The 27,569-nt window shown below is 47.0% G+C and overlaps 1 protein-coding gene across 1 annotated transcript; it reads right to left on the bottom strand.

Moving 5' to 3' along the window:
* Positions 1-111: 111 nt before the first annotated feature.
* On the bottom strand, positions 112-22,564 carry CATSPER1 (cation channel sperm associated 1). Its single transcript, XM_061606717.1, has 12 exons — positions 22,261-22,564; positions 17,914-18,144; positions 15,969-16,082; positions 13,215-13,374; positions 10,658-10,749; positions 10,146-10,289; positions 9,508-9,571; positions 7,390-7,462; positions 7,125-7,179; positions 5,277-5,364; positions 4,228-4,342; positions 112-221 (listed from the first exon to the last, which is right to left on the bottom strand). The coding sequence occupies exons 1-12, from the start codon at positions 22,562-22,564 to the stop codon at positions 192-194; spliced, it is 1,470 nt and encodes a 489-aa protein (XP_061462701.1). The 3' UTR covers positions 112-191.
* Between the last annotated feature and the right edge of the window lie 5,005 nt (positions 22,565-27,569).

Below are 27,569 nucleotides of genomic sequence, written 5' to 3'. Positions count from 1 at the left end.
GCAAGGATAATTCTGTTCCGCACAGAGATGAAAAGTCATTTAATAAACACAACATAATATTTACAGACAACATAATATTTACAGACAAGTGGGCAATTAATAACAATGTCAAGACACAATGACCCTAACTACCAGCCGCTGGGAGCAGATGAAGTCCAGCCTGCAAGCACTACGAAACATCTTTCTGTTCTTCATTTGATAGGGTAATCATCTTCAGCTGTCTGTAAGATGGGATTTAAAAAACAGAGAATCAGCTCCTATGATTATCTGTTACAGTTTTATCCCACTCCAGTGTGGTACAGTGGTTAGAGTGTTGGACTAGGGCAACAGAAGGGAACCTTTGGCCTTCCAGATGTTGCTGGATTACTACTCCCATCAGCCCTAGCAAGCATGCCAGTGGCCAGGGATGATGGGAGTTGTAGTTCAGTAGCATCTGGAGGGCCAAAGGTTCCCCACATGTGGACAAGGGCCTGGGTGACCAGAGTCTAAATCTCTGCTCAGCCATGAGGCCCACTGGGTGACCGTGGTCCAGTGACTGTCTCTCAGCCTAGCCTACCTCACAGGATTGATGTGAAAGTAAACATGGGGTAGGAAGAACCATGTACTCCCTGAGCTCCTTGGTAGAAAAACGAGATATAAATGTAATTTAAAAAAAAAAATCCTCAAGGAAGCATATGTACATGGACATCAACAGGGAGGAGCAAGAAGGGAGGTTCCCCCTCCACGATGAACCATAATCCACAGATTCCTAGCTTTCATTAAAAAAACAAACCTATGTTTCTAGCATTTGTGGAACCTGAGATGTAAAGCAAAATATACAGGCATTAATATTTCTCAATTGTTTTCTCAGAAACTAGCCTGTCTCCACCCCATTTCAGTGTTTTACTTTCCCTCCCCCTATGCACACAAAAATTATTGTCATACGTGGCCATCTTCCCCCACCATTTTATTCTCACAGCAGCCCTGACTGGGAAGTTAAGTCAATACAAATTGACTGGTTCAAAGTCATCCAGGGAGCTCCAGAGCAGGGCAGGGACTTGAACTTGGGGCTCCTGGGTCTACAACCTACATCTAATGAGTCATTCACTGTTAGATGTAGTAAGCGTCACCAACTTGGATGGTTTTAAAAGAATACCAATTACTGGGAGACCGACACTATAGGAGGAACATCACACACAAATGGTCTGCTTGGAAGCTTCTCTGAAGCATTGGGCTAGCCACTGCTGCAACAGGAAGATAGACAAGACAGACCCACCTTTGGTCCAGTAAGGCTCTTCTAAGGTTCTCTCAACCCTGCTAGTGAACTTCCCACTAGCTCACTAGCCATCGCTGGAGACAATGCTGGGGTAGCTGAAATTCTGGTGTGACCTCACAGGACAATGTCTATCTCAGGAATAGACACCACAGGCACCAATGTGTCTGCCAGAACTTCCTGTGGCGCTCATAAAAGGTTTCAGAAAATATCCCCTCAAAAATCCACAATAAGAACATAAGAATAGCCTGATGGATGAGGCCAGTGGCCCATCTAGTCCAGCATCTTGTTCTCACAGTGGCCAACTAGATGGCCATGGGAAGCCCACAAACAAGAGTACCACTTGCTGGGAATCGCAAGTGGGCACAGCATTGCTATTGCAGCTAGCAGCCATCAATAGCCTTCTCCTCCATGAATTTGTCTAATCCTCTTTGAAAGCTGTCCAACTTTGTGGCCATCACTGCCTCTTGTGGGAGCAAATTTATTAGTTTAACTATGCGCTGAGTAAAGAAGGACTTCCTTTTGTCTGTCCTGAATCTTCCAACATTCAGCTTCGCTGGATGTCCACAAGTTCTAGTATTATGAGAGAGGGAGAAAAACTCTTTTCTGTCTGCTATCCACTATCTACATACCATACCAACTGTGAAAATCCACAATTTCCATACCAAATTATAAAATTTATAATTCTACACACTTCTATCATTCCACCTTTTACTAGCTTTTTCTCTAAACTTAAAAACCCCCAATGCTGCAATGTTTCCTCATAGAGGAGTCGCTCCATTCCCTTGAACATTTTGGTTACCATTTTCTGAACCTTTTCCAAACTCTACAATAACCTTTTTGAGGTGAGGTGACCAGAGGATCGTCACCTTGCAGTGGTGAGTGGGCTTGCGTGTTCCAATGAACACTGTGAGCGATGCCGTCGGGAGTCATGTGCTCCCAGCAGGGTCACCCATGGCGGTAAGGTCAAGGGAGAGGAACCAGACAAAGAACGACCCAAGAATGTCCTCAACAGCAGAACAGGCAGAGGATAACAATGTGTGTGACAACGGCTGTGAAGGCGGGTGAAAGCGGATGAAGGCTGCAGCAGATAAAAGACTTCCAATCATCACGGTATCCCATGCCATCGGATCAAAGCCTTTTTCTGTCAAGATTGTGTCATGCGCTGATCTCCCCACATAAAACAAATTCACGCACCAGGCGTCTTCCAACCAAATGCAACCACACCATAGATAACGGCATTATGATATTGGCACAGTTTTATTTTCAATAAATTTCCTAATAATCCCTAGCATGGAATTTGCCCTTTTCACAGCAGCCACACACTGGGTCGACATTTTCGTCAAGCTATCCACCACGACCCCAAGGTCTTGCTCCTGGTCAGTCACCACCAGTTCAGACCCCATGAGTGTATATGTGAAATGAAGTTTTTTGCTCCAATATGCATAACCACTTATTTGTTTATTTATTTATTTATTATTTGATTTATATCCCACCCTTCCTCCCAGCAGAAGCCCAGGGCGGCAAACAGAAACGCTAAAAACACATCAAAACATCATAAAAAAGACCCCTAAAATACACCAAAACAACACAACTTTAAAAACATTTTTAAAAGCTTTTAAAACATCTTTAAAAAAGGGGTTAAAAAACATATTGTTTAAAAAAAAAACATATTAAAAAGCTATTCCAATTCAGACACAGACTGGGATAGGTCTCAACTTAAAAGGCATGTTGAAAGAGGAAAGTCTTCAATAGACGCCAAAAAGATAACAGAGATGGCGCCTGTCTAATATTTAAGGGGAGGGAATTCCACAGGGGAGGTGCCACAACACTAAAGGTCCATTTCCTATGTTGTGCGGAACGGACCTCCTGATGAGATGGTATCTGCAGGAGCCCCTCACCTGCAGAGTGCAGTGATCGACTGGGTGTATAAGGGGTAAGATAGGGCTTTGTACACCAAAACTAGAACCTTGAACTTGTTTACACTGAGGTGCATTTGCCTTTTTACTGCCCACTCACTTCATTTGGAGCGGTCCTTTTTGGAGCTCTTCACAATCCCTTTTTCTTTTAACAACACTGAACAATTTTGTATCTTCAACAAAGATGGCCACCTCACTGCTCACCCCTAATCCCAGATCATTTATGAACAGGTGAAAAAACACAGTGCTGATCCTTGAGGCATTCTACAGCCCTCCATTGGGAGAACTGTCCATTTATTCCTATTCTCTACTACAATGCATAAGCAATTGTTTGCTTTTCCTGCTCAGTTCCTGTCTGCACTGCCTCGACCTCTCCTACACTGAACACACACACACACACACACACACACACACACACACACACACACACACACACACACACCCTTACAAATGCTGGCATTTCACTGGATGCTAAAATTGGACACCAACCCTCCTTTCTGTTCTGAACTGAGAGGTGCAAAGAGCTTCTCTCTGTGAGCGAGTGTGGTGGCGGCTGATGCAGATGCCTTCTCTTGCCCCCCCCTGCCCATTGATGGGGGCCATCTACCACCATATTGTGATCCTGTCTGTTTTCCTGCTCTTTTAAATGTGGCAGCCAGTTTGTGTTATGCCACGCCCCTGTGGCAGTCATTTTATGACTGGCACCCACAGCACTTTCTCAAAATTCCAAATGTGCCCACTGGCCCAAAAAGGTTGGCAGCCCTTGGTCGATGCTCCTAGGGCAGGAGTTGGGAAGTGGTTGCCCTTTAGATGTTGTCAAGCTAACTCCCATCATCCTCAATGCATTGGTCCTGCTGGCTGTGGTTGGTAGGAGTTCAAGTCCAGCGACATCTGGAGGGCCTGCCTTTGGGAAAGGATATCTTTCTCTCCAGCCTGACCTCGCTGAGCTCTGATGAGGTCTCCTTTCAGGAAAGGAGGGAGCCTCTCTTCACTGGACTAGGCAGGCCTGACCAAGAAAAGGCCTTGCAGGGGATTCCTCTCCGAGGGCTCTCCTACCTCAAAGAAAGTGTCCAAGATCTTGTCGGTGGTAGACGTCTGAGACAGGAATTGCTGCTGGTTTGTCTCAATTGCTGTCATCAGTCGAAAGTAGGAATAGAAAAGCTGCCACTCTCTGGAACAGAGAAGAAAAATGCTTGGGTGGGGGGCTAAACGGCTTGGAACTCAAGGGGCCATACGTTGGGAGTAAAGCACCAATGCATGTGACAAATAATAACATGAACTGGGCGTGGGAGAAGGACAGAATAGACAGAAAGGCACAGATTTCCTCACAGATTCCTTCTTTAGTAAGCCACTTGTTGATATGTAACTTGCTTTTCTCAGGGTTTACTTCCTTCCTCCTTCATTTTGTTAGTTAGATCGATAGCGTGTGTGAGTGCTAGCCTTGCGATTCTATAAGGGCCGCATGTATACCTGTATACACAGAATGACTTTATTTCCCAGCAGTAATAAACCTTGTTTTCTTTATTCTTTCAGTCACTCATCTTATCAGACTATTTATTTCTGCACTCTGCTGCTATATATGCTAAACCTCAATAATCCACACCGTACCTTTAAAGCGCTATGACGCCTCTTTCAATTATCATGGCTTCATGCAAAGGATTCTGGGAGCTGTCGGGCTTGCAGGCAACAGAGCAGAGGGAGAGGAGGAAAGCAGGGCCCCTCTGTCAGCTCCGCTGAGGGATCCGCTGCCCGTGGCTCCCTCTCACCAGTCACCCAGCTGCAGCCATTCCGTCAGGCTGTAGTGCAGAGGGACAGAAGGAAAGCAGAGCAGCTCCATCGGCTCCACGGAGATTCCAGCAACTTTTGGCTCCTGCTTTCCTTGAACTGCTTTCCATTCCAGCTGGTTGTTCTGAGACCTTTGTAACAAAGAACGAGTGCGCGAGTTTGCCCTTTTCCTCCTCCTGACCCTTTTCCTTTTGTGCCATGACGTTTAGATTGTAAGCCTATCTTATTATTTTTTCCCTTCCAGCTGAAGAGTGGGGTAAAACAATGCTACAAGCACAATGCTACAACGTTTTCATCAGATGGCTGCTGCGCCTCCTCACCTGTCAATCAACTCGAGGCTGCCATATTTTTCCATGACCATCCGCCGGAAGAATTCCTCATCCTGTTCGTCTTTCACATTGGGCTTTTCTGTTGTAAGGAGAAGCACAGAAGGAGACTTGCCAGCATGAAGCGTTTGGATCCACGGTTAAGGTTCAGTCTTTCTCCCTCCTCCTGACTTTGCATTTACTAATGTGGTTGGTAGGAGGACTTTAACTCTTCCCTCCCCTTGTTGCAGTCCTGATCAGCATTGGGGGTCCTTGTTGCACCTGCAGTTTGCCTGGGAATAAAAGCTCCCATTCATGCCAATGGAAGTTTTTCTTGCAAGGCAAACAGCAGGTGCAGCAAGGCAACCAGCCGGTGCAGCAAGGCCTCCAGTGTGGATCAGGGCCACAACGGAGTGAGGGGCAAAGGATTTGAGCCCCCCTCCCATCCAAGCCAGGGTCCCGATCCAAACCGAGGAAGGTTTCACACTTGCCATTTATTCCTTTTAAGAAACCATTCCTGCAGTTGCAAACGTCACCCTAGACGGATGGTGCGGATGGGAGGGGCGACTTCCTCCCAATGCAAATAGCAGCTTCAAAGGTGCCATTTTTGCCTAGACCACAGCCAGGGAGGAAAGAGTGAAACTCCCTCCCACCCCTGGCTGCTGCAATGGCAATCATTTTCAGGGTTCCCCCTGCAGTGGCTGTTACTGCATTTTGCAATGCAGAGATGCGTTGGTTGTCCCATAAAGTTCGGCCCTGCCAAAACTGGTCAGAAGAACAGTTAGTAAGCCAGGAAACCGCACTTTCTAGCCTGCAAGCCCAGTGTTCCTAGGTCCAGGATTGTGGGGACAGGCTCATTTACTCGGTGGTGAGAGAAAGGCTGAGCCACAGAGGCAGTTTCTCCTTTATTGTTGCAAGAGTGGCAAGCCCTGGCAGATTCAAGAAAGGGCAGGGGGAGTTTTTCAGCCCAAGGGCCGCAATCCCTTCCCGTCAACCCTGTGAGGGCCACTTGCCAGTGGTGGGCAGTGCCACAAGCAAAAGGAGGTAGAGCAACGAATGCAAATGTGACCTCTGTACTGTAGGCTCACCTTACATGCCCCTCAGGGCCGGCGCCAGACAGGCCGGGCCCTTGGGCACCAGCTTTCCTCAGTGCACACATGCACACACACACACACACACACACGTGCGCCTACCTGACTCTCGCAGGGAGGGAGCTTCTTCTGCCCGCCCATTCACTGTCTCCATCTCTCCTGTCTTTTGTGGCTGCACGGGTTGCTACGTGCTTGCATCGCTGCCATCAGCCAAGATGGTGGCGGAGGCTTCAGCCCCTTAGGGAACCCTCAGTCACCATCTTGGTTAATGGCAGTCCTGCGCACGCAGCCCACACAGCTGCAAAAGGCAGGTGCGATGGGTAGGTGGAGCCAGTGAACGGGCAGGCAGAAAAAGTTCTCTCCCTGCAATCCACGGCAGCTACTCTGCCACGGATCGTGGAAAAGGAGCGCTACTCCTTCCCCACCCTATTGAGAGGCCCTGTGGCTTCAGGGGCCCTTGGCCAGGGCCCAACCTGGCCACCCTTTGGGACCGGCCCTGCTATCTATCCATCCGGGCAACCAAGAGACCTAATCAGACCTCGGGGACACCTCTCAGCCAGGCAAAAACACTCGAGGAGCATGTGAACGGGGCAGTGAGGGGAGTGGCTGAGGAGGAGAGGGGGTGTGGTCTGGGGAGAGTCCCAAGGGCCAGATAGACAGGCTTGAAGGGCCACATTCAGGCCTGAAGTCTCTCCCCTGCATTAAAGGATCTAGGCCAGAGTCGCGCCTCAAATTAAAATCTGCTGCCATCCTCCCCAAATGCTACTATCACCTGTTAGCTTGCCAGTGGCATCCTCTTCTACACCGCTGTCCTTCAGTTCGATCCACTTCTGTCAATTGGAGAAGGGGAGGAACACAAAGATGTTGTTCAGCGATGGGCAAGTGTTGGACGTTGAGTCCTCCTGCTCATCAGCACTTAAAGGAGTCACACCCGGGAGTGGTTCTGGCAACATAAGCAGCATCTCTCCCTTGCTGCCTCCACTTTTCAACACTCCCAGTGCCTGCTCCCTCCCCCCATGGAAAGAACCCCTGCTGACCTTCTGCCTCTTGAGCTCTTGGCGCTTAAGCAGAGCCATCTGGAAATTATCGACCAGGACCGCAATCACCAAGCTGCAAGACAAAAAGACAGAGGATGCAGCAGCATTGTTTATTATTATTAGTAGTAGTAGTAGTAATGGTGATGTTGGATTGGGGGGTTGGTTTGGATGATGCCTGTGGGTCCCCTTCAAGCCTGTGTTTTTGTATCTGTAAAATGGGAGTATGTAGTGGAAAGAACTGCTGACGTGGTCAAAACAGTCTCTTTTTTAACTAACTGGGCCTGACCAAGTCTGTTAGGCATCCATCTACATGCCCAAAGGGTTGGTCATGTCGCCATAGAAACATGTAGCTGCTGATGCTTCCAGAAGGGGAGGGTAAGGTCTTTCCCCCTCACCTGGCTGGTGGCCACATCATCCTATAGGTAGGAGAACAATCGCCCAGGAACTAGCTTCGGCTGCTGTGAGCTGGACATGGGAGCTGGAAAGAGACAGAGCTTGGCTTGCTCTGGGCTGATTACAAAGCTATGGCTCTGAGGACTCCCCTGGAAACCTAATGGGGAAGCAAGATCTGTGGGTGTGTTCATGTTGTGAGCCATTCTATCTTATGCTGAGGTTGTATATTTCTGTAAATAAAACCATATATCCTAAAGACATCACCACCTCCAGTGACCTTCATTTCAAGGGAACTGAACCCTGGTTAAGCAATGGAACCCCTGGAGTCTCTTGCCACTTGGAGATTGGGGTGCAAGCAACAACATTTATTGTTATTTCGTTTATGAATTGATCATTTCCTATGAAGCATCTCAAAGCGAGTTCCCAATACAGTAAAAATGTATAAGAAACAATTGCATACATAACAGGAGTTAAAACAATTGCATCTATAAAAACAAATTAAAACCTTGGGCCAGTTTCTCCCTCCCTCTCTCTCTGAGCCTAAACTACCTCACAGGGTTGCTGTGCACAGATAAAATGCAGGTTGGGGGTGAACAGTGTGTGGTGCTGCTTTGAGCTCCTTGGAGGAAAGGCATGATGCAAATGTAACGAATAAATAAACCATCTCTTGACATGCCATTAAAGCCAAGGTCATCTCTAATAAATCTGAGGAAGAATCACTGGTGGCAGTGATGCGCAGCAACTTGGATGGCTTTAAAAGAGGATTATTTATTCATTTATTATATTTATGTCCCACCTTTCCTCCATGAAACGCAAGGTGGCATACAAAGAAGGCTAGTTAGAATTTATTTCGATCAAAGATCAGTACATAAAAAAGCATGGTTAAACAAGATGATATAGAATACATAAAACCATAAATGAGTAAAAAGTACAAAATTAAAATCAGTATCAAATTTCCTATGTAAGATCATTTATAATTGTTTTCCGACATGCGACAGCGGCAGCACGGAAGCTAGCCGCTCTTACTGTAACCTGTGGGCTCCTGTCTGCCAATAAGTGTGTTAAGTAAAGCTCACTAGGTAAGTCTGGGGTGCTTTGTAAAATTGGGGTAATAAAAGAGTGGCGGAGATCCCTATAAAAGGTACAGTAGAATAAAACGTGACCTACAGTCTCCTCTTCCTCCATTCCACATGGACAGACCCGCTCGCGATAAGGTACCCTTCTATATCTTCCCTCCAGGAGGGCGGACGGAAGTACATTAAAGCTGGCAGCTGTAAAAGCTCTTCTATATTTGGGCATACAAACAAGGCTTTCCCTCTGTTTATATTATTGTCACAACAACCCTGTGAGGGTTGAGAGTCTGTGACTGTCCCAAGGCCACCCAGTGAGCTTCACGGCTGAGCGGGGATTTGAACCCTGGCCTCCCAGGCCATAGTCTGACATTCTAACCACAACACCATTAGATATATTCATGGAGGATTAGGCTATCAATAGCTACTAGCCATGGTAGCTATGCTCAGCCTCTGCTGTCAAGAGGCGATGTGCTTCTGAATTGCTGGAAACCTCAGGAGGGGAGAGTTGCTGTTGCCCTCGGGTCCTGCTTCCCATGGGCACCTGGTTGGCCACTGTGAGAACGGGATGCTGGACTAGATGGGCCACTGGCCTGACCCAGCAGCAAAGCTCTCCTTATGTTCGTATGTGCTGGATCACATGGCCCATGCTTACTTGAGAAGCAAGAAGTATTCCACAAGGATGTAGATGATAAGAAAGATGATGATGTACCAGGCACCTGCAAAAGGGAACGTGGGGTGGGTGGGTGGATTGCAGTTATAATGCTGCCTAGGGCCAGGTTCCCAAACGGTGGTTCGCTCAGGTGGTCCACGGCATGTCTGCATTAAATATTCATACTGATTTTTAATGGTATTTTGCATAGCTTCTCTTATTTCTCACGTTTTGTTTGATTGCACTCGATAAAATGCCAATTGTGATACAATGAAAGACAATACAAGACATAAAAAAGCAAGAACGTGATGAAAAACCATGCATGCAGCTAGCCGCTTTGCATTGCAACAGGCAGAAAAATCATTCCATGGTCCACCAAAACCCTCAGCCATTTTTGAGTGGTCCGGGGGTGGGGGGAAGTGTAGGAACCTCTGGTCTAGGAGTGGGATTTTCTGAAAATCTCAGTGTCTTTAAGTTTGTAAGTTGAACCTGGGTCTGTTGACATGCAAAGCAAGTGCTCTGTCACTGAGCTGTGACCCTTCCCTACTTTAATAGATCCTGCAAGCCTGAAGTCTCCCCCCCCCCCGGTGGAGAAAGGGTCGGGGTAGGATATTTCCACTACCGCCATCCTCTCCTGGCACCTGCATCGTAACAAGTCAGGTAGATGAGGGACCAGTCATCCAAAGTGAAAAGCTGGAAAAGGGTGAAGATGGTGTTGAAGAGATCTCCAAAGTGCTTCTCGTCGGCATCGTGGAACATGTCACGCAACACCACAGAAGACATGACTGAGAGGTGGAAGGTGGAGCTAAGGAACAAAATGGCAGTCTTGGAAATGTGAGATGGGATGGGGGAGAGGGAGAGAGAGAGAGAGAAAGAGAGACAGAGCACAATCCCTTTAGCTGTCTTGAGGGAGAGAGCGCACAATCCCTTTAGCTCTCTTGAGGGTGCATATTAACCTGTGGAACTTATTGTGGCCGGATGCTACGATGGAAGCTGGTGCTACAGTTGCAAGATCCTGCCTTGAGCAGGGGGGTTGGACTAGCTGACCTCTAGGTTCCCTTCCAGCCCTACGAGTCTAGCAATGCAGCAAATAAATACATGGCTTTGGTCAGCCCTGCTTCCCTCCTCATCGCACCCTTTCCTGGGAGGATACAGAGGAAAGAGAACATGAGGAGAATGATGGCACCAATGGACTGGCAGGAAAGCATAAAAGTGCTTGTGACTTCTTGAAGGTTCTCCATCACGCTGCATGGAAAAACAGAGAAACAAAAGCAGAGAGTTCAGTTGGGGGTCTCAGGTCAGTCCTTATCAACTAAGGATGTAAAGGTCTGTTGGTTTCCATTATCTCATTTTTTCCAACCTTAAATTCAGTTTCTCCACATTTCTGCAGCAATTTGCAATTTTTAAAAAATAAATCCTCATGAAAATTCTTCAACATTTAAGGGCAAATTCCTCCTAACAAACACATTTTAGTATGCATGTCATTAATGTACATTAACCTGTGGAACTTAGTGTGACCGGATGCTACGATGGAAGCTGGTGCTACAGTTGCAAGATCCTGCCTTGAGCAGGGGGGTTGGACTAGCTGACCTCTAGGCTCCCTTCCAGCCCTACAAGTCTAGCAATGCAATTCATTTCTCCTCTTACAATGTATTTTCAGAAAATATATTCATTTTCAGGCACCCTTTCCCCTGATGCATGCACTTTTCTAAACACTGGTTGGAGAACTGCATTGCGCATTGGCTGTGTCCTAATGTTTCAGAAAGTGCGGATTTGATGGATGCAGCTTTAAATGTGAATTGAATCAAATTTCTCTCCCCATCCTTACTCTCAACTCTCCTCCCATCCATTGGCAGTTGGTGGCTCTGTGTCAGTGCGGCATTGGAATCTGGTCCAGCTTTCAGCACCTTGGACAGCTCATCGAAAGTTCAGATTAAAACCTAGAGCGGATTCCACTGCGCCACTTACATGGAGCCACTAGCTACCTCCACCTCCATCGTTCCAGAAGCTGGGCAGTTCCTATGGGTTCCTCCAGATGACCCATTAATCGAGCATGCATCCTGATTTGCTTGCACGAAGCTTACACAGAATGTAGGCAGTGGGCGCTCCCAGATGACCTGTTTATTGAGCATTCGTCCCGATTTCTTTGCAGGGAGATTAGACTATGTTGGCTGTTTAATGAACACCTACCTTGGCTTGTTTGTGGGGAGGTGAGATTGCATCAAGCAAGTGTTAGCCCACACCATCCAGTACATTTCCTTGTCACTTTCCTTATGGCAAAAAATCCAGTCTTTTGGGGAGGTGGGTTTGATGTGCAAGGCCTCCCAGTCAACAATAATTGTGCAACCTGAATTTGCCAGAATACGTCATTAAAATCCCACGCAAAAAGAGCAGCAGGCTGGAAGTGCCCTGCATCCCATCTTAACTGAGCATTTGTTTCAAGGTGTTTGTGAGGAGGTTCTATGATGACGAGCATTCATCCGGAATTGATCCTGATTTTGCTTGCGGGGTCTTTATGTGTCTTTCCATTAATAATTCCTTCATCCCACACTATCACTTTCCAAACCATAAAATGTCAGATTCTTTTTTTTTTAAGTAGATTTGTTGTGCTAGGGCATTGTTCTTCAACGTTGGGTCCCCAGATATTGTTGGAACACAACTCCACTGCCAGCTTAGCCAATGGTCAGAGATGATGAGAGTCATAGTCCCGCAACATCTGGGGACCCAACGTTGAAGAACAGCATGCTAGGGCAACAGACCCCTTGCATCCACTTTAATTGCCCAAACATAGGTCACATCCACACCATACATTTAAAGCACTCTTATATCATTTTCACAGCCCTGGCTTCCACCAGAGAATCCTTGGAACCATAGTTGGTCAAGGGTGCTGAGAGTTGTTAGGACCAGGGCTAGCACCAGAGGGCAGCCAGGTCAGGCCCTGGCCAAAGGCCCCCGAAGGGCCCCTCCTTTGGGTGAGTGGGTAGCACTCCCTTCCATGATCTCTGGCCAGAGCTTGGAAAAGTTACTTTTTTGAACTACAACTCCCATCAGCCCCAGCCAGCACATGCTGTAGTTGTAGTTCAAAAAAAGTAACTTTTCCAAGCTCTGTCTCTGGCAGTGTCAGCTCCTGACCCTGCCTGGTTCACAGAGAGGGAGCTCCCAGGCACCCCCCTACTACCGCACAGGCCCATGACGCCCACCTGCATGCCCCAGCGACCTTTCCCTTGAAGTAAAGGCTGGCTGCGCTGCAGGCCCATGCCTGCCATCAACCAAGATGGCAGCTGAGGCTTCCCTGAGTGGCTGATGCCCCTGCCGCCATCTTGGTTGATGGCAGGCATGCACGCACAGCGCAGTCAGCATTCACTTCAAGGGAAAGGTAGGTGGGACATGCAGGCAGATGCTGGGGCCCGGGGCAGGCTGCTGCCCAAGGGCCCTATCATGCCTGGTGCCAGTCCTAGTTAGGAGACCCCTCATAGACCTACAGTTCCAAGCACCCTTAGCAAACTACAGTTCCCAGGATCCTTTGGGGAAAGCCATGACTGTTAAACTGGTAGAACAGTGCTTTAAATATCTGGTGTGGAAGTTCCTAGTATGCGCTGAAGCTCTCCTGGAAAATACTGACACTCTGGAGGCCCTCTATGACTTTTTCATTCCCACCTCTCTTCTTACCCCACCCCCAAGTCACCACAGTTTGGAATTTGGGCACTAACCGGAGGGTGAGCAGAAAACGGATGGCGCGGATGGCGCGGATGGCCTTGCAGATTTTGAGGACCCGGAAGAGCGTAACCGTATTGCCCCGGTTGCCCTGCCTGGAGGAGATAAACAGGGGGAGCACAAAATCCAGCACCGTCATGATCATAATGAAGAAATCTGGCAAGGGGAAGAAGAGTAAACACAGCAATGAAGGCAGACCCAGAAGATACAGGGCTGCAGCCTGTTCACTGAACTGGTGGGGCTACAGAGCATCCCTTAAGCACGTGCAGAGTACCGAAGAACATATTCTTCTTAAACACCCCCCTTTTAAATAGAATGTTTATTTAATATCAGTTAATACAAAAACATGCAGAATACACAATACGTAACATATTGTTATAGGTTTGGCTGGTTGGTATGGATGATGTCTTTGGGTACCCTCCAAGCTTGTGATTCTGTAGCTGTAAAGGTTGGGATCTGTAGCAGAAGGAACCGGCAGAATTGGTCAAGCCAGTTTCTTTGTGAAGTTAATGGGTCTGTTGAGCACCCGATCGACATGTCTGAATGCTTGGTCAAGAGCAGATGTGTTGCCATAAGAACAAAGGACTGAAGGTGCTCTTCCAAGATGAGGGTAGCTTCCCCTCTCATCCTAGAGCCAAGAGGTAGCCTGTGTGTTTTTAGTCTTATCTGAAGCTGGGGAGCTGAAAAGAGACAGGTTTGACTGCTCTGTGTGCTGAACCCCAAGCCCTGGCTTTGGGGAGTCTCCCTAGAAACCTAATGGGGAAGCCCTTCCATCTTATGCTCAGGTTGTATATATATGCATAAATAAAACCCTATATCCTGAAGACACCACTGTCTCCAGTGACCTTCATTCCAAGGAAACCAACCCTCTCACCGCTTGGAGATTGGGGTGCATGCAACAATATAATAAGTCAAAAGCATGACTCACATCTGAAGAGTGTAGGCTGATTATTGGGAAAAATATGTTACTCAGTTTCAAACAAGCTTATGAAATGACTGCCTCCTTTCCTGCACATGGGAATAATTTGTTGATGGTGACATTAACAGCAAAATCCTGTGCATGTCTACTCAGACACACCTAGTTCACTAGGACTCCCTCCCTCCCAGGAAAGGATGGCAGGCAAGCAAGTTGCATTCATGTAATATATTTTCCAATTAAGAGAGCAATCCAAACTCCCTCCCTAGGCTGGTTGGGATTTATGGAATGGCGGGGCTTGTCTGCACTAGATAACACAGCAAACCCTAGAAGGCAACACAACAGTACTGTACAATGTGAAATCCCCCCCAAGAACTGCAATTCCCAGAGCGGATTAACAGTCAAACCTTCTTCTCAGGGAACTCTGGGAATTGTAGCCCTGTGAGGGGAATAAAGGGCTTCTCCTTACAACTGTCAGCACCCTGAACAAACTATACTTCCCAGAATTCTCTGGGGGGACGCCATGATTGTTAGAGCGGTATAATAAATGTATGGTGTGGATGTGGCCTTATACATCATGACAATGGAGGATTGGTGTGAACAGATATGGTCAGTGCCAGTGGCCATAATGGAGGATAAAGCCAGCAAGTTAGAGAGGGAAAAACATAAAGACAACTTCCATGAACACTGATTCTGCTTCATTTCGTATGCAGCACGGAAAGAACATGACTAGAGTCCGCTTTCTCCAGACCTTTGGAAAAATATTTTGGGCTGAACAGCTTCTCACTAGTATAACAATACTTAATTTGCTATATGTTACTGGACTGGCGGAAAATCTCTTTATACAATATGAAACTGAAGGCATGTTCTGTTGGTTATTATTTATTTAGTCAATTTCTATTTTTATGATTATTTATTCTGGACAATTTCTATACCGCTTATATTTAAACAAAATGCTGAGCGGTTTACAGCATCAGTGAAAACATCTTTAAGTAAACAGCAAATTTTAAAAAACCCAAAAAAATCTCTACATTCTATTAAAGAAAACAGCACAACAGAACATCTTCTTTAGGATCAAAATAAACAATACACATAAAAATCAACAACAAAAATACACAGTAAACAACTGAACAAAATATCCTCTAGAGATCAGAAAATAAAATTACTGATAAAAACAAGTTTAAAAAATTTAACCTTTTAAAATTGCGTAATAGATGATTCAACAAAAGAAAATCAACTCACTTCCCAACCACTATACATCAATCATGTCATTAAACAGAGCAAAGTAATTAAAATGTCAGCCTCCTTTATAGTACTAAGTTGAACTTCGTCTAACTGCAGCTGGAAATACCTGTCATTCAATTCACCCAAGCCCAACCTTGCAAGATCAGCACGCACTCCCATTAATAAAACACTCTAAACCAGTGTACTTAAACTTGCTATTCTGCCACACCTCAGATCCTCACATAAGCACTCACATAATTCAATCTCACGTCTTCAATGAACAACCATTTCAGATGCTCACACACCATGAGAATCAGCCAGATCTAAACACATACAAACAAGCAACACTACACACACACTCTAAACAGAACTTTCATACCAGGCAACACCCCTCGTCTCACCCTGGGGGTATAGGAATCACCTTTTCCAACATACCAGGCCATGACACTTCCCTAACAATGGTTACTGACTTTGTTTGCAGTTTATGTGTCAAAAAATTAAAACGTTCTGCACCAGGCAATCTGCTCTGGTCCTGGAATGCCATGGTTTCGGCAATTGTTCATGTCCCCTGGCCCATGCTGCAAAACAAAAGACAAAAAAACAGACCCACCAATGTCATTCCAAGGATCACGGAAGTAGTCGCATCCTAACGCAGTTATCTTGAGGATGGCCTCTACCACATAGACAGAAAGGAAGGCAGGATCCATGGCGGAAAAGAACCACTCTAATATGAGAGAGACAGAGAACACACCACTGATGGTGAGAAAACCATGTTCCTCCACAGGAAATGCTGTCAAGATCCTGGGACTGCCTGCCACTGAAGACCGGTGATGGCCTAAACAAGGGGAGGTCAGTAGTCCCTGTCAGCAGCTGGGCAGGAGATCACAGGGTGGGTCCAGGACCATGGATACTACTCCTGAGCTGAGTCCTAACATCCAAGCTGTCTCACCAAGGTCCTGGAGCACCTGGTTTATTTTTATAGCAGGACTTTATAGCAGGACTGGAACTCCCTGAGTGCTGCCTCCTGGCCAGTGCCTTCTTCTGTAGTCGTTGGTTCCTTCAAGGCAGGTGTGGGGAACCAGATGTTACTGAACTACAACTCCCATCAGCCCCAGCAAGCATGGGCATTACCAGTAGGTAATGGGCTCCTACTGGGAGAAAGGGCAGAATATTATTATTATTATTATAAACAACCATCAAGAGGGCCAACACCTGCTTCAAGATAATGGGGTTTCCAGGTGTATGGATCTCTCCCCAAGGCTCTCTTGAACCCTTGAGAAGTCTGTGGATCAGCCATCAGAGTATGACAGCAGAGGGGTCTCCTCGGGGCTCAGGAGAAGAGAAGCAGTCTCTGATGCCCGCAGGTCTACATGGGAAAGGCCAGACAGTGGACCCATCTCCTCCTCAGTACTGCAGTTAGAGATGTGAAGGCCCAGGGGGAAAACAGGGGAAAGCCAGAGAGAAAAAATCCATTGTTTTTCCAAAGCCTTTTTTTGTTTTGTTTTTCCAAAAAACTGGAAAAGCTGGAAATGTTTGTGCTATGACATACAAAAGGGTATAGGAGCTTATTTCAATCTGGGCAAATCTTCAATTTTTCGAAGTCCGTGAGAAAATATTATGACAAATACAAAGAAGCAGAAACTGACAGCGATCACTCAAATGTAGCTCTATTTGTAACAAACATTTAACAAATTCAACTCAATTTGTAATTTTCTGCATAAACTGTACTTTCAATATACCAAACATGACAATGTAATGGCGCAAACCTTGCTAGACTTGATACATTTTATGTTCCTAAAGAAAAAAAAGTGACTTTCAATCTGTAAAGAGCACTAAAAAAAAAAGTACTGCATATAGAAAATTTGATTTTCCCCCATGGGTTCAAAATTTCCAGAAATTTTACATCTCTAGCTGCAGTTGCCAGAGGGCTCTGTCCCCAAGGAATCCCGGTTCAGGGCAGCAACAAAAAAAGTACCCCCCCATCCCTCACGTACACACCTCGACATGCCCAGTCCTATAAAATGGTAACAGGCAGCACTCTGTCCTGAATGCAGAACTGCCGCTTTGTCCGTTTGGGCTTGAGTTCACAGGCATAACCATAGCATGTGGAGTGCGGTGCTGCCACAGGACCACCCTCCCAGCTCCATTGGTGCTGCTGCTCACCAAGACCAGGATGGGGTGTGGCGGGGTGGTGGCGAGGGCAGGGGATGTACTAGGTTGTTGGCAATACTGCACTTGTGTCCACGCCGTTTGCCCACTGCTGCCAACCCTGCGCCTCCAGCCACGGCCCCTACCTTTCTGTGCACCTAGGAGGGCTTGCTCCCATCCTCTGGGGCAGCATACTGGTTGGAGGGCAGCCCTCCTAGATGTACAAAGGGTGGGAGTCCTGCAACCCCTGCTCCTCCTCTGAGAAGGCCCCAGGTTCTGAGTCTGGACAGGGAGGAACCCTGACCCTCTCAAACTGGAGCATGCTCTTGTAGCTACCCAGCATTCAGAAAAGATCTACACAGCCAGGTGATCATTTCCTAGAAATAATGGTGCTTCAGTGGCCTTGCCTCCCCGGATTTCGACCACAGCGAACGTCTGCGCCACCAGCAAGATGGTGTTGATGGCAACCACTGAGCAGACGAAGAAGTCGAAGTAGAATGACTGGGTCAAGTCATAGATGATCTTCCTCAACTTGATAAGATGCGGGTGGATCTTTTGCCAGGAGCGAGCCATCAACTCTTTCAGAGTTATGTGTCGGTACTTTCGCTTGTGACGGTGCCGGGTGGACTTTGCTGTACCTGAACGAAGAGGAAGAGCCATTTTAGGGAGGGGGAGGAGGCAGTAATCTCCCTTGCCCATGTCTCAGACCACATTAGATTGTTCCCTACAGCTAAGGATGTGGGCAGGGTTGGCACCAGCCATGGCTGGGCCCTTGGGCACCAGCCATGGCTGGGCCCTTGGGCACCAGCCTGTCCCGGGCCCGTGGCGTCATGCTTCTCAATACTCCCTCCTGATGCAGGTGATGTGGGACTTAAATAGGCCCACCCAGGGGGGTGGGGCTTGGTCACCAAGAAAGATGGCGGCCTAGGGTGAGAGCTCCCCAGCCCGATATATCATTAATGCCTTTAATCACAGAATAAATGGTTTGTTCGTTTATCAAACAAATTCCCCTTGTGAGGCATGCTCTAGGGAGAGCAGAGAAATAAAAACCTGGACCTTACAGGATATTTTAAACCGACGGGAAGGATACTGATTGTGAGACCGGCTCAAGACAGACACGCGATTAACTCCAAAATGGCGATGAGCATGAGTAAAACCTCTATTGGTGCGCTAACAGAGGCAGAGGTGGGCACCCCTGAAATAACTGAAGGAACAATTAAGGAGGAAATTTCAAAGCACTTTCAGTCCCTTAAACAAGATTTGATGGCTAGCTGGATGTCAATACTAGAGGATAAACTGGGAAGTGGGACTAAGGGGTTTAACCCTAATAAACTGACAAAAGGACAGGGTGCTTTACGGATTTTTAAAAACTCAATGATAAGGGGAAAAATGACCCCCAATTTAAAACAGGCTGTAAATTTCTATACTGTGATACATAAAGCAGGCTTAAGGGAAGTATGGTCAGAGACTCGTCCAGAAGATTTTAGCTATTCTTTTTACTCTAGACCACATAGAGCTTTTTCTAGGTTGGATGCTATTATAGTCTCAGAAGTACTTCCACTAGTACAACAAATCGAGATAGGAACAATTCAAGTCACTGACCACGCTCCAGTAATTGCGGAGATCATGAGTGACAAATCTGAAAAACAAGTCTGTTCAAGATGGAAGTTGCACCCAACACTTCTCTCCTCTCTTCAAAGTAGAACTAAAATTCAAGAAGGGCTGGAGAACTATTTTAAAGATAATATGGATGAAGGAATCAGGGAAGGAACCAGATGAGAAGCAATGAAAGCAGTGATCAGGGGGCAGTATATAAGCGAGTGGGGGTTTATTCAATGTACACATAAAGAGCAAAAAAAGAAATTAGAGAGGGAACTACAAGACTTAGTGGCTCGTTATAAGGCAACAGTCTCGCAAAATATCAGACAGGAGATGGAAAAGAAACTATCAGAAATTAATTTAGCGGAAATAGATAAAACAATGGTAAACATGCTGTATTGCAAACAAAAATACGATGAACACGAAGGCAAAGGAACAAAACATTTAGCTAAGAGAGTTAAAGAAAGGAGGAGGGAAAACCGTATCTGCTCTTTAAAACTAAGGGAATCTAACGCCCTAACAAATAAGAATACACAAAGAGGAGAGGAACTAGCTAAATTCTATGAGGAGCTATATAGCAAAAAAAACCAAAAACACAGAGGAGCAGAATATACAAGATTACTTGGACAGGGTCAGACGTCCAACATTAACAGAGGTAGACAGAGTAATGCTTGAAGATTTAATTTCAGAAGAAGAGGTAGGGGCAGCAATAAAGGCTTTTATAAACTCTATGGTACCATTCGTATTCCTCACATGACTAGATTATATAACACAATGATGACAGGGGCAAGGATGTCCCCCAACATGGTCTGCATCGCATACTGTACTGCTACTGAAACCAGGTAAAAACCTAACTCTTCCAGATTCATACCGTCCAATATCTCTGTTAAACACTGATTACAAAATGTTTGCAATAGTCCTTGCAAATAGACTGAAAGTGGTGATTACCGAATTGATTCATGCAGATCAATCCGTATTTATACCTCGTAGGTACATAGCAGACCCAGCATGCCGTCTACTTAGAATAATAAAAGTGTGCAGACTCAAGGGGGCTCCTTTCGCCATAGTGGCACTGGATATTTATAAAGCATCTGATAGTGCGAATTGGAAGTTCTTATTAAAAGCACTGGAAAAAATTCAATTAGGCCCTAAATTCATCTCAGCAGTGCAAGCCGTCTATACTTTGTCCACCACAAATATAAAATACAAAACTATAGACTTACAAGCAGGTACAAAACAAGGTTGCCCACTGTCTCCTTTATTTTTTACCCTTGTGATAGGATTTCTGGCTAGTAGACTTAGGGAGAATAACAAGATAGTTGGAATTAGAGTGCCTCAAGAAGAACACTTAATCAGTTTATATGCTGATGATATGTTGCATGTGAAGCAAGCACAATGTGTTGACATTGGCATGGGAGGTGGGTGGTACAGGCAGGCCTGTATCAGGGGGTGTTGCCTGGAAGCTCCTGCTTTGCAATCTATGGCAGCGTCAGGTCACTGGGTCCCATGACCCGACACTGGAGCAGATCATGGAGTGGAAAGTCCACCATCCCAGCCTAAGGAGAGTCCCTTCAGAGGCCCTTCTCTGCCCAGGGGTCCTCAGCCAGGGCCTGACCTGGCCACCTTCTGGCACCAGGCCTGGATGTGGGAGAAACGGAAACAGAAATGGAAATGGCCGATGTTCAGTTATTCATCCCATGTTTGGAATGGAAATCAGTCCAGTGAATAGGACTGGTATTCTCTGTTGTTGTTTTCAGTCCACAAACTATACATAAAAATATGTAATTTATTACTTTCCCCCTCCCAATATGCATTGCAATTCCTTAGCATTGAAAAGGTGTGTGATAATGTAATGATAACCTGGGTTCAGTTGTCCATGCTCTGGTAACCTCCAAGTTAGATTACTGCAATGCACTCTACGTAGGGCTGCCTTTGAAGACGGTTCAGAAACTGCAGCTTGTGCAAAATGCAGCGGCCAGATTGGTAACAGGGACCAGATGGTTTGAATATGTAAAACCAATTCTGGCCCGCTTGCATTGGCTGCCTGTATGTTTCCGAGCTCAATTCAAGGTGCTGGTTTTAACCTATAAAGCTTTACACAGCTTGGGACCAAAATACCTGATGGAATACCTCTCCTGACACGAACCCACCCGTACACTACACTCAACATCAAAGGCCCTCCTCCAGGTGCCTCGTCCCAGGGAAGCTGGGAGGCTGGCAACCAGGGAGAGGGCCTTCTCAGTGGTGGCCCCCAAATTATGGAAATATCTTTCTGACGAGGTGCGCCTGGTGCCAACACTGTTATCTTTTCGGTGCCAGGTCAAGACTTTCCTCTTCTCCCAGGCATTTTAGCATGTATTTTTAAACTGCTTTTTAAAAATGTGTTTTTAAATTTGTGTATTTGTTTTTAATTGTTGTAAACCTCCCAGAGAGCTTCAGCTATGGGGCGGTATATAAATGCAATAAATAAATAAATAAACACCCTGCTCAGTGCAGGAATCCAAATTAAAGCATACTCAATTGGTGGCTGTCCAGCTGCCTCTTGAAGGCCTCCAACGTTGGAGAGCCCACCACCTCCCTAGGTCATTGGTTCCACTGGCTTTCAAGAGCCACTAAGAAGGAATCAGCCAGTGGTGCCATCAAACCAGAACTCTGGGGCAACACTCAGTGAAGAGGTGTAGCTCGATGGTAGAGCACCTGCCTTGCGTGCGGAAGGTCTCAGGTTCAGTCCCTGGCATTATCTCCAGGCAGGGCTGAGAGACACTCTCTGCCGGAAATCCTGGACAGCCAGTCGTTGTCAACAACACTGCGCTAGATAGACCCATGATCTCATTTGGTCTAAGGCAGCTTCCTGTGTTCGTAGAATAAGCAGGAAGTGCTTATTCTATTTTGAAGGAAATGAAGTAATACGCATGGCCAGTGGAGGCCGGTGGCTCCGTTGTCAGTGAGGAGGTGAATCCGCTTCAGCCTTTTGGACAGCCCCTTGAACGTTTGGACTAAAAACCGGTGCAAATTCACTGCCCCTCTGATGTCAGAGCCACCAGCTTCCAGGGCACATGGCCGTCTAAAAAAGAGGGATCCCCCGTAAAAGAATTTTAAGTCCGGCACCTGAAATTACCTAACTGTAGCCCTGGGATTGACCTCATCCCCCTCACCTTTGGCCCTCTGTGTGGGATACAAGGTTTTGTTGCCTTGCTTCATCTTATTCTTGCTATATCTTTTCAGCTCTTTGGCCTTGTTCATGAAGGAGGTGGCACCTATGATTGTGGAAGGCTCTTGGGTGGCCTGGGAGAGGATGCTCCCGGGCACCTGGCTGGCCACAGAAGCCATAGGGGTTCCAGCGCTTGAGGACTGGGTTAGCATCGGCTCCTCCTTGACTATCGGTTTCTCCATCTGAGGCACAGAGGGCAAGGTGGGCACCGTGAGGTAATCCATGGGGGAGTGCGAAGAGGTCTTCATGTCTTCTTCCCTTCCTGCGTGGAAACTTCCTCTCAGCCAGGATGTGGACTGCGGCAGTCCTGGAACACGGAAGACCCTAGCCTTCCAAAGGAGGAGGCTTGGCATCTCTTTGTGATGCCATCATTGGTGAGGCAAGAGGGGGGTGCCAAGGCTCAGGGGATGGCCCAAATGGCCTGCCTCTTCCCCCACTCGGAAAACACACACACACACTCCTTCAAAATCTTTGCTTAAAGGGCAGCTGGGTGGCATATTGCCCATAGTCTTAATTTCCCAGGGGGATCTAAAGATGTCAGTTGGCATATGTAAATGTTATGGAAATGTGTGTCACAGGGCCTGTGTGCCTGGAATCATTTTAAGTGACCAGGTGGGTTAATGGGTCTGTTAAGTGCCCATTAACTGGTGAATGGGCAGAGGAGGTGCTATTGTTATGGAAACTCTTCAGGAGAGCCCCCCATCTCCTGAGGCAAAAGAGAGGCTTGTGTTTTTAGCTGAGTCTGACAGAAAGGCTGGGAACTGGAGACACACGGAGAGGCCTGCTCCCTGCACAATGGCTTCAGGATGGAAAAGCAAGATCTATGCTTTGAACTCCTCCATCATATGCTCAGGCTGTGAATGTGTGTGTAAATAAACCATATTTCATAAAGACACAATAGACTCCTCTGACCTTCTTTTCAAGGAAATAATAATAATAATAATAATAATAATAAACTTTAATTTATAGGCCGCCTATCTAGCCAATGGCCACTCTAGGCGGCGTACAATAAAACGTAATAAAATACAATAACAATATAGCCAGTACAGTACAGTAAGAATTACAGTATTTAGTAGATTGTTCGTATTACAGTTCCAGAACTAATTCATCTTGGAAGTCTCAAGGATCGTAAAGGCCTGATGAAAAAGCCACGTTTTCAGGCCCTGGCGAAATATGTCTAGGGAAGGGGCATGTCGAAGATCTACTGGGAGGGAGTTCCAAATCGTGGGGGCCGCCACAGAAAAAGCCCTCTCTCGAGTCCTCACCAACCTAGCCACTTTAGTCGGCGGAACCGAGAGAAGGCCCTGAGTGGCAGATCTTGTAGGGCGGCACACTTTATGACGTTGGAGGTGCTCCTTCAGGTATACTGGGCCGGAACCGTATAGGGCTTTAAAGGTTAATAGCAACACCTTGAATTGAGCCCGGAATACAACTGGAAGCCAGTGAAGATTGAATAACACTGGGGTAATATGATCATAACGGCGGCTATTCGTAAGTAAACGGGCCGCCGTATTTTGTACCAGTTGTAATTTCCGGACTGTTTTCAAGGGTAACCCCACGTAGAGCGCATTGCAATAGTCTAAACGAGAGGTGACCAGCGTATGTACTACGAGTGGGAGCTGGTGGACAGGAAGGTAGGGTTGCAGCCTCCGGATGAGACGTAGTTGACCCCAAGCTGCCCGGCATACTGATGAAACCTGAGCCTCCATGGTCAGCCCGGAATCAAGAATCACCCCGAGGCTGCGGACCTGGTCCTTCAGGGGCAGTTTTACCCCATTAAACACCAGGTCAATATTTCCCAACCTTCCTTTGTCTCCCACGAGCAGTACCTCCGTTTTATCAGGATTCAGCTTTAGCCTGTTCCTTCCCATCCATCCACTCACGGAGTCCAGGCACTTGGACATGGTCTCCACAGCCAACTCTGGCGAGGACTTAAATGAGAGGTAGAGCTGTCATCCGCATATTGGTGGCACTGCAGCCCAAACCTCCTGATGATAGCTCCCAGCGGCTTTACATAAATGTTAAATAGCATGGGAGAGAGGATAGAACCCTGTGGCACACCACAGTTGAGGGGCCAAGGGTCTGAAACCTCATCTCCCAATGCCACCTGCTGGTGTCTATCGGAGAGAAAGGAACGGAACCAGTTTAATACTGTGCCTCCTATTCCCAATCCCTCCAGACGATCCAGTAAGATATCGTGGTCGACGGTATCGAAAGCCGCTGAGAGATCAAGGAGGACCAGAAAGGTGAGTTCTCCCCTATCTAGTGCCATCCTCATATCATCCACCAGAGCGACCAAGGCCGTTTCAGTTCCATGTCCAGTCCTGAAACCCGATTGGTATGGATCTAAATAATCCGTTTCATCCAAGTGCGCTGACAGCTGATTGGCCACCACTCGTTCAATGACCTTGCCTAAGAATGGTAAATTTGAAATTGGGCGAAAGTTGTTTAGATCTTGGGGATCCAAGGAGGGCTTTTTCAAGATGGGCTTTATAACTGCCTCCTTGAGGGCTAATGGCAATACACCCTCATTCAAGGATGCATTTACCACCGCCTTGATCCCTTCGCCCAATCTCTCTTTACAGCTCATCACGAGCCATGATGGGCATGGATCAAGGAGACAAGTGGTAGGCTTCACAGTTGACAGCACCTTGTCCACATCCTCAGAAGGAAGAGGCCGAAACTGATCCCATTGGATCACATTATGACCGGTCAATTCTGGTCCACTATCTGCAATCACGGTATGCGAAATCGAGCTTCTCAGATGTTCAGTTTTATCAGCAAAGTGTTTTGCTAAATTGTCACAGGAGGCCTTTGAGTGTTCCAAGGGTTCCTGAGCAACTGGACCAACCAGGCTTCGGACCACTTGGAATAACCTCCTGGGACAGCACTCTGCTGATGCAATAGAGGCAGCAAAGTAATCTTTCTTTGTTGCCTTTATTGCCACATGATAGGCAGCTACTGCTGCTCTAACTTGTGTCCGAGCATCTTCGGAGCGGGACTTACGCCACCGGCGTTCTAGTCGTCTCACCTCCTGCCTCAGAACACGCAACCGTGGTGTGTACCATGGTGCTGTCTGGGATCTTTTCAGGGGGAGAGGACGTTTCGGGGCCACTCGGTCTAATGCTCCGGTGATCCCCGTATTCCACTCCATCACCAGGGCATCGACTGAATGACCTTCAGCAAGTTCCAAATCCCCCAGCGCAGTCAGGAATCCTTCTGGATCCATCAGGCGCCTGGGGCGGACCATTCTAATAGGTCCAGTGCCTTTGCAGAGGGTGTGCGGCATTGAGAAGTCTACGTTTACCAGATAGTGGTCTGACCATGACACAGGGGTAAAAGTAATAGCCCCTAACGTCAGAGCACTCTTCTCCTCTCCCAGGACAAATACAAGGTCGAGAGCATGACCGGCTACATGGGTGGGCTCAGCATTACTAAGGTGCAGTTCCCAGGAAGTCATGGTTTCTAGGAAATCCCGAGGGGCTCCATTGAGAATGGCCTCGGCGTGCACATTGAAGTCACCCACCACCAACAATTCTGGGACACCATGCGCACACCCGAGACCACCTCTAGCACCTCGGCCAGGGATTCTGCTGTGCAGCGAGGCGGGCGGTACACAAGCAGGATCCCTAAACTGCCCTTCGGGCCCAACCTCCAGTACATGCAGTCAACAAACTTGGTCCCATGGAGAGGAGACCTGGCAAAAACCAAGGACTCCCGATAGATGACAGCCACTCCCCCTCCCCGCCTTCCTTCCCTCGGCTGATGTGCATAACGGAAACCTGGCGGGCACATCGCCTCGAGAATAGGTGCCGAGGCTTCATCCAACCAGGTCTCCGTTATACATGCCAGGTCTGCGGATTCATCCAAGATCATATCATGGATGCAAGATGTTTTCTGTACCACAGACCTGGCATTACACAGCAGCAAACGAAGGTTGGTTGGAATCTTGCATCCCCCAGTTATCTTCGGGTTATGGGCAGACCTGGAACAAGGGATGGATATTATGCATCTATCCCTTGTTCCTCTACTCTGACATGGTCTGTCTCCAGCACCACTCCATCGTCTGCCGCCCAATGTTTGTATACTTTGGCCCCCATCCCTTTTTGTCACATCCCCCCTCGATCTACACATGCCCAGACGCCGGAGAGTTGGATCAGTTCTGAGATTGAATCCAGATCTGGATCCAGAACCTGTTCCCTATAAGTTCGTACTCTATTGCTGTATCACAGGATTAGTTAATGTCAATTTATCTACTCATCTAATCACTATAAAGACTATAATAACTACTAAAATATAGGATGGGAATTGAAATGTTAAATGCCCATACCTATTTCCATGAACAATAGATATCCAATACAGATATCCAGTCCAAGCTAATTCCTAGCCTTAAATAATAACAAAAATGATAATGATAATAGTATAACTATATCTCATCCATCTGAATCTACGTATCCATTCATTCAGTTGCATTCACTCATTCAATCATACATAAAATCCATTCATAACCACAATCTACAATAAGAACCGCCAGCTGTAGAATCTTCTTCAGTTTGCTCTTCAGTAATGCCTAGTTCTTATCAGACCACCAGCTAGTTCACAATAGGGATGTTAATGTCCTGAGGAGTCACGACCCGTGATAGTCTTCGGCAATGGAAACAGCCACAGCACATCCAACCCGACAAGAGCATCAAACCCAGCAGCCAGGTAGTAAGTGTGCAAAGATCGCCAGCAACAGCCACCACACTCCAACCCTGAGCAAGCGCAGGGACCCCTGGAAGTCTCACACTGCTTGGAGATTGGGGTGGTGCATAACAACACCCTGACCATGATATCCATTCTGTCCCCCCCCCCTTTCTTCTCTTCTGTTGGGAGAAAGGAGACTTCTCTGCTGCCATCTCCTCCGGCATCAGGGCATGCACTCAGATCAGTGCCATGGACCTCCAACTTAGTTAGAGATAGATAGGTAGAATCTCCTTTCCAAGGATGCCTTTCCTTAAATTCAGTAGCTTTCTTGTTTTCAAGCTTAAAAGTCTCTGTGTGAGTAACTTCCAGACGAGGTGGGCTGCTTAATTGGTTGCCAGTTCATTTCCGGGCCCAGTTCAAGATGCTCATGTTAGTGTTTAAAGCCCTAAATGACTTAGGCCCCAGATCTCTGAAAGACCATCTCCTTCCCTACGGACCCTCTCAGGTGTTGAGATCAGCAGAGGGGCCCTTTTGGCAGTTTCGCTACCCTTGGAAGCTCGGTGTGTG

This window comes from Rhineura floridana, chromosome 22, assembly GCF_030035675.1.
Source record: "Rhineura floridana isolate rRhiFlo1 chromosome 22, rRhiFlo1.hap2, whole genome shotgun sequence".
In the NCBI taxonomy this organism is placed as follows: domain Eukaryota; kingdom Metazoa; phylum Chordata; class Lepidosauria; order Squamata; family Rhineuridae; genus Rhineura; species Rhineura floridana.
Note: the sequence above shows the minus strand (reverse complement) of the source record. Positions and strands in the feature narration are given on the sequence as shown.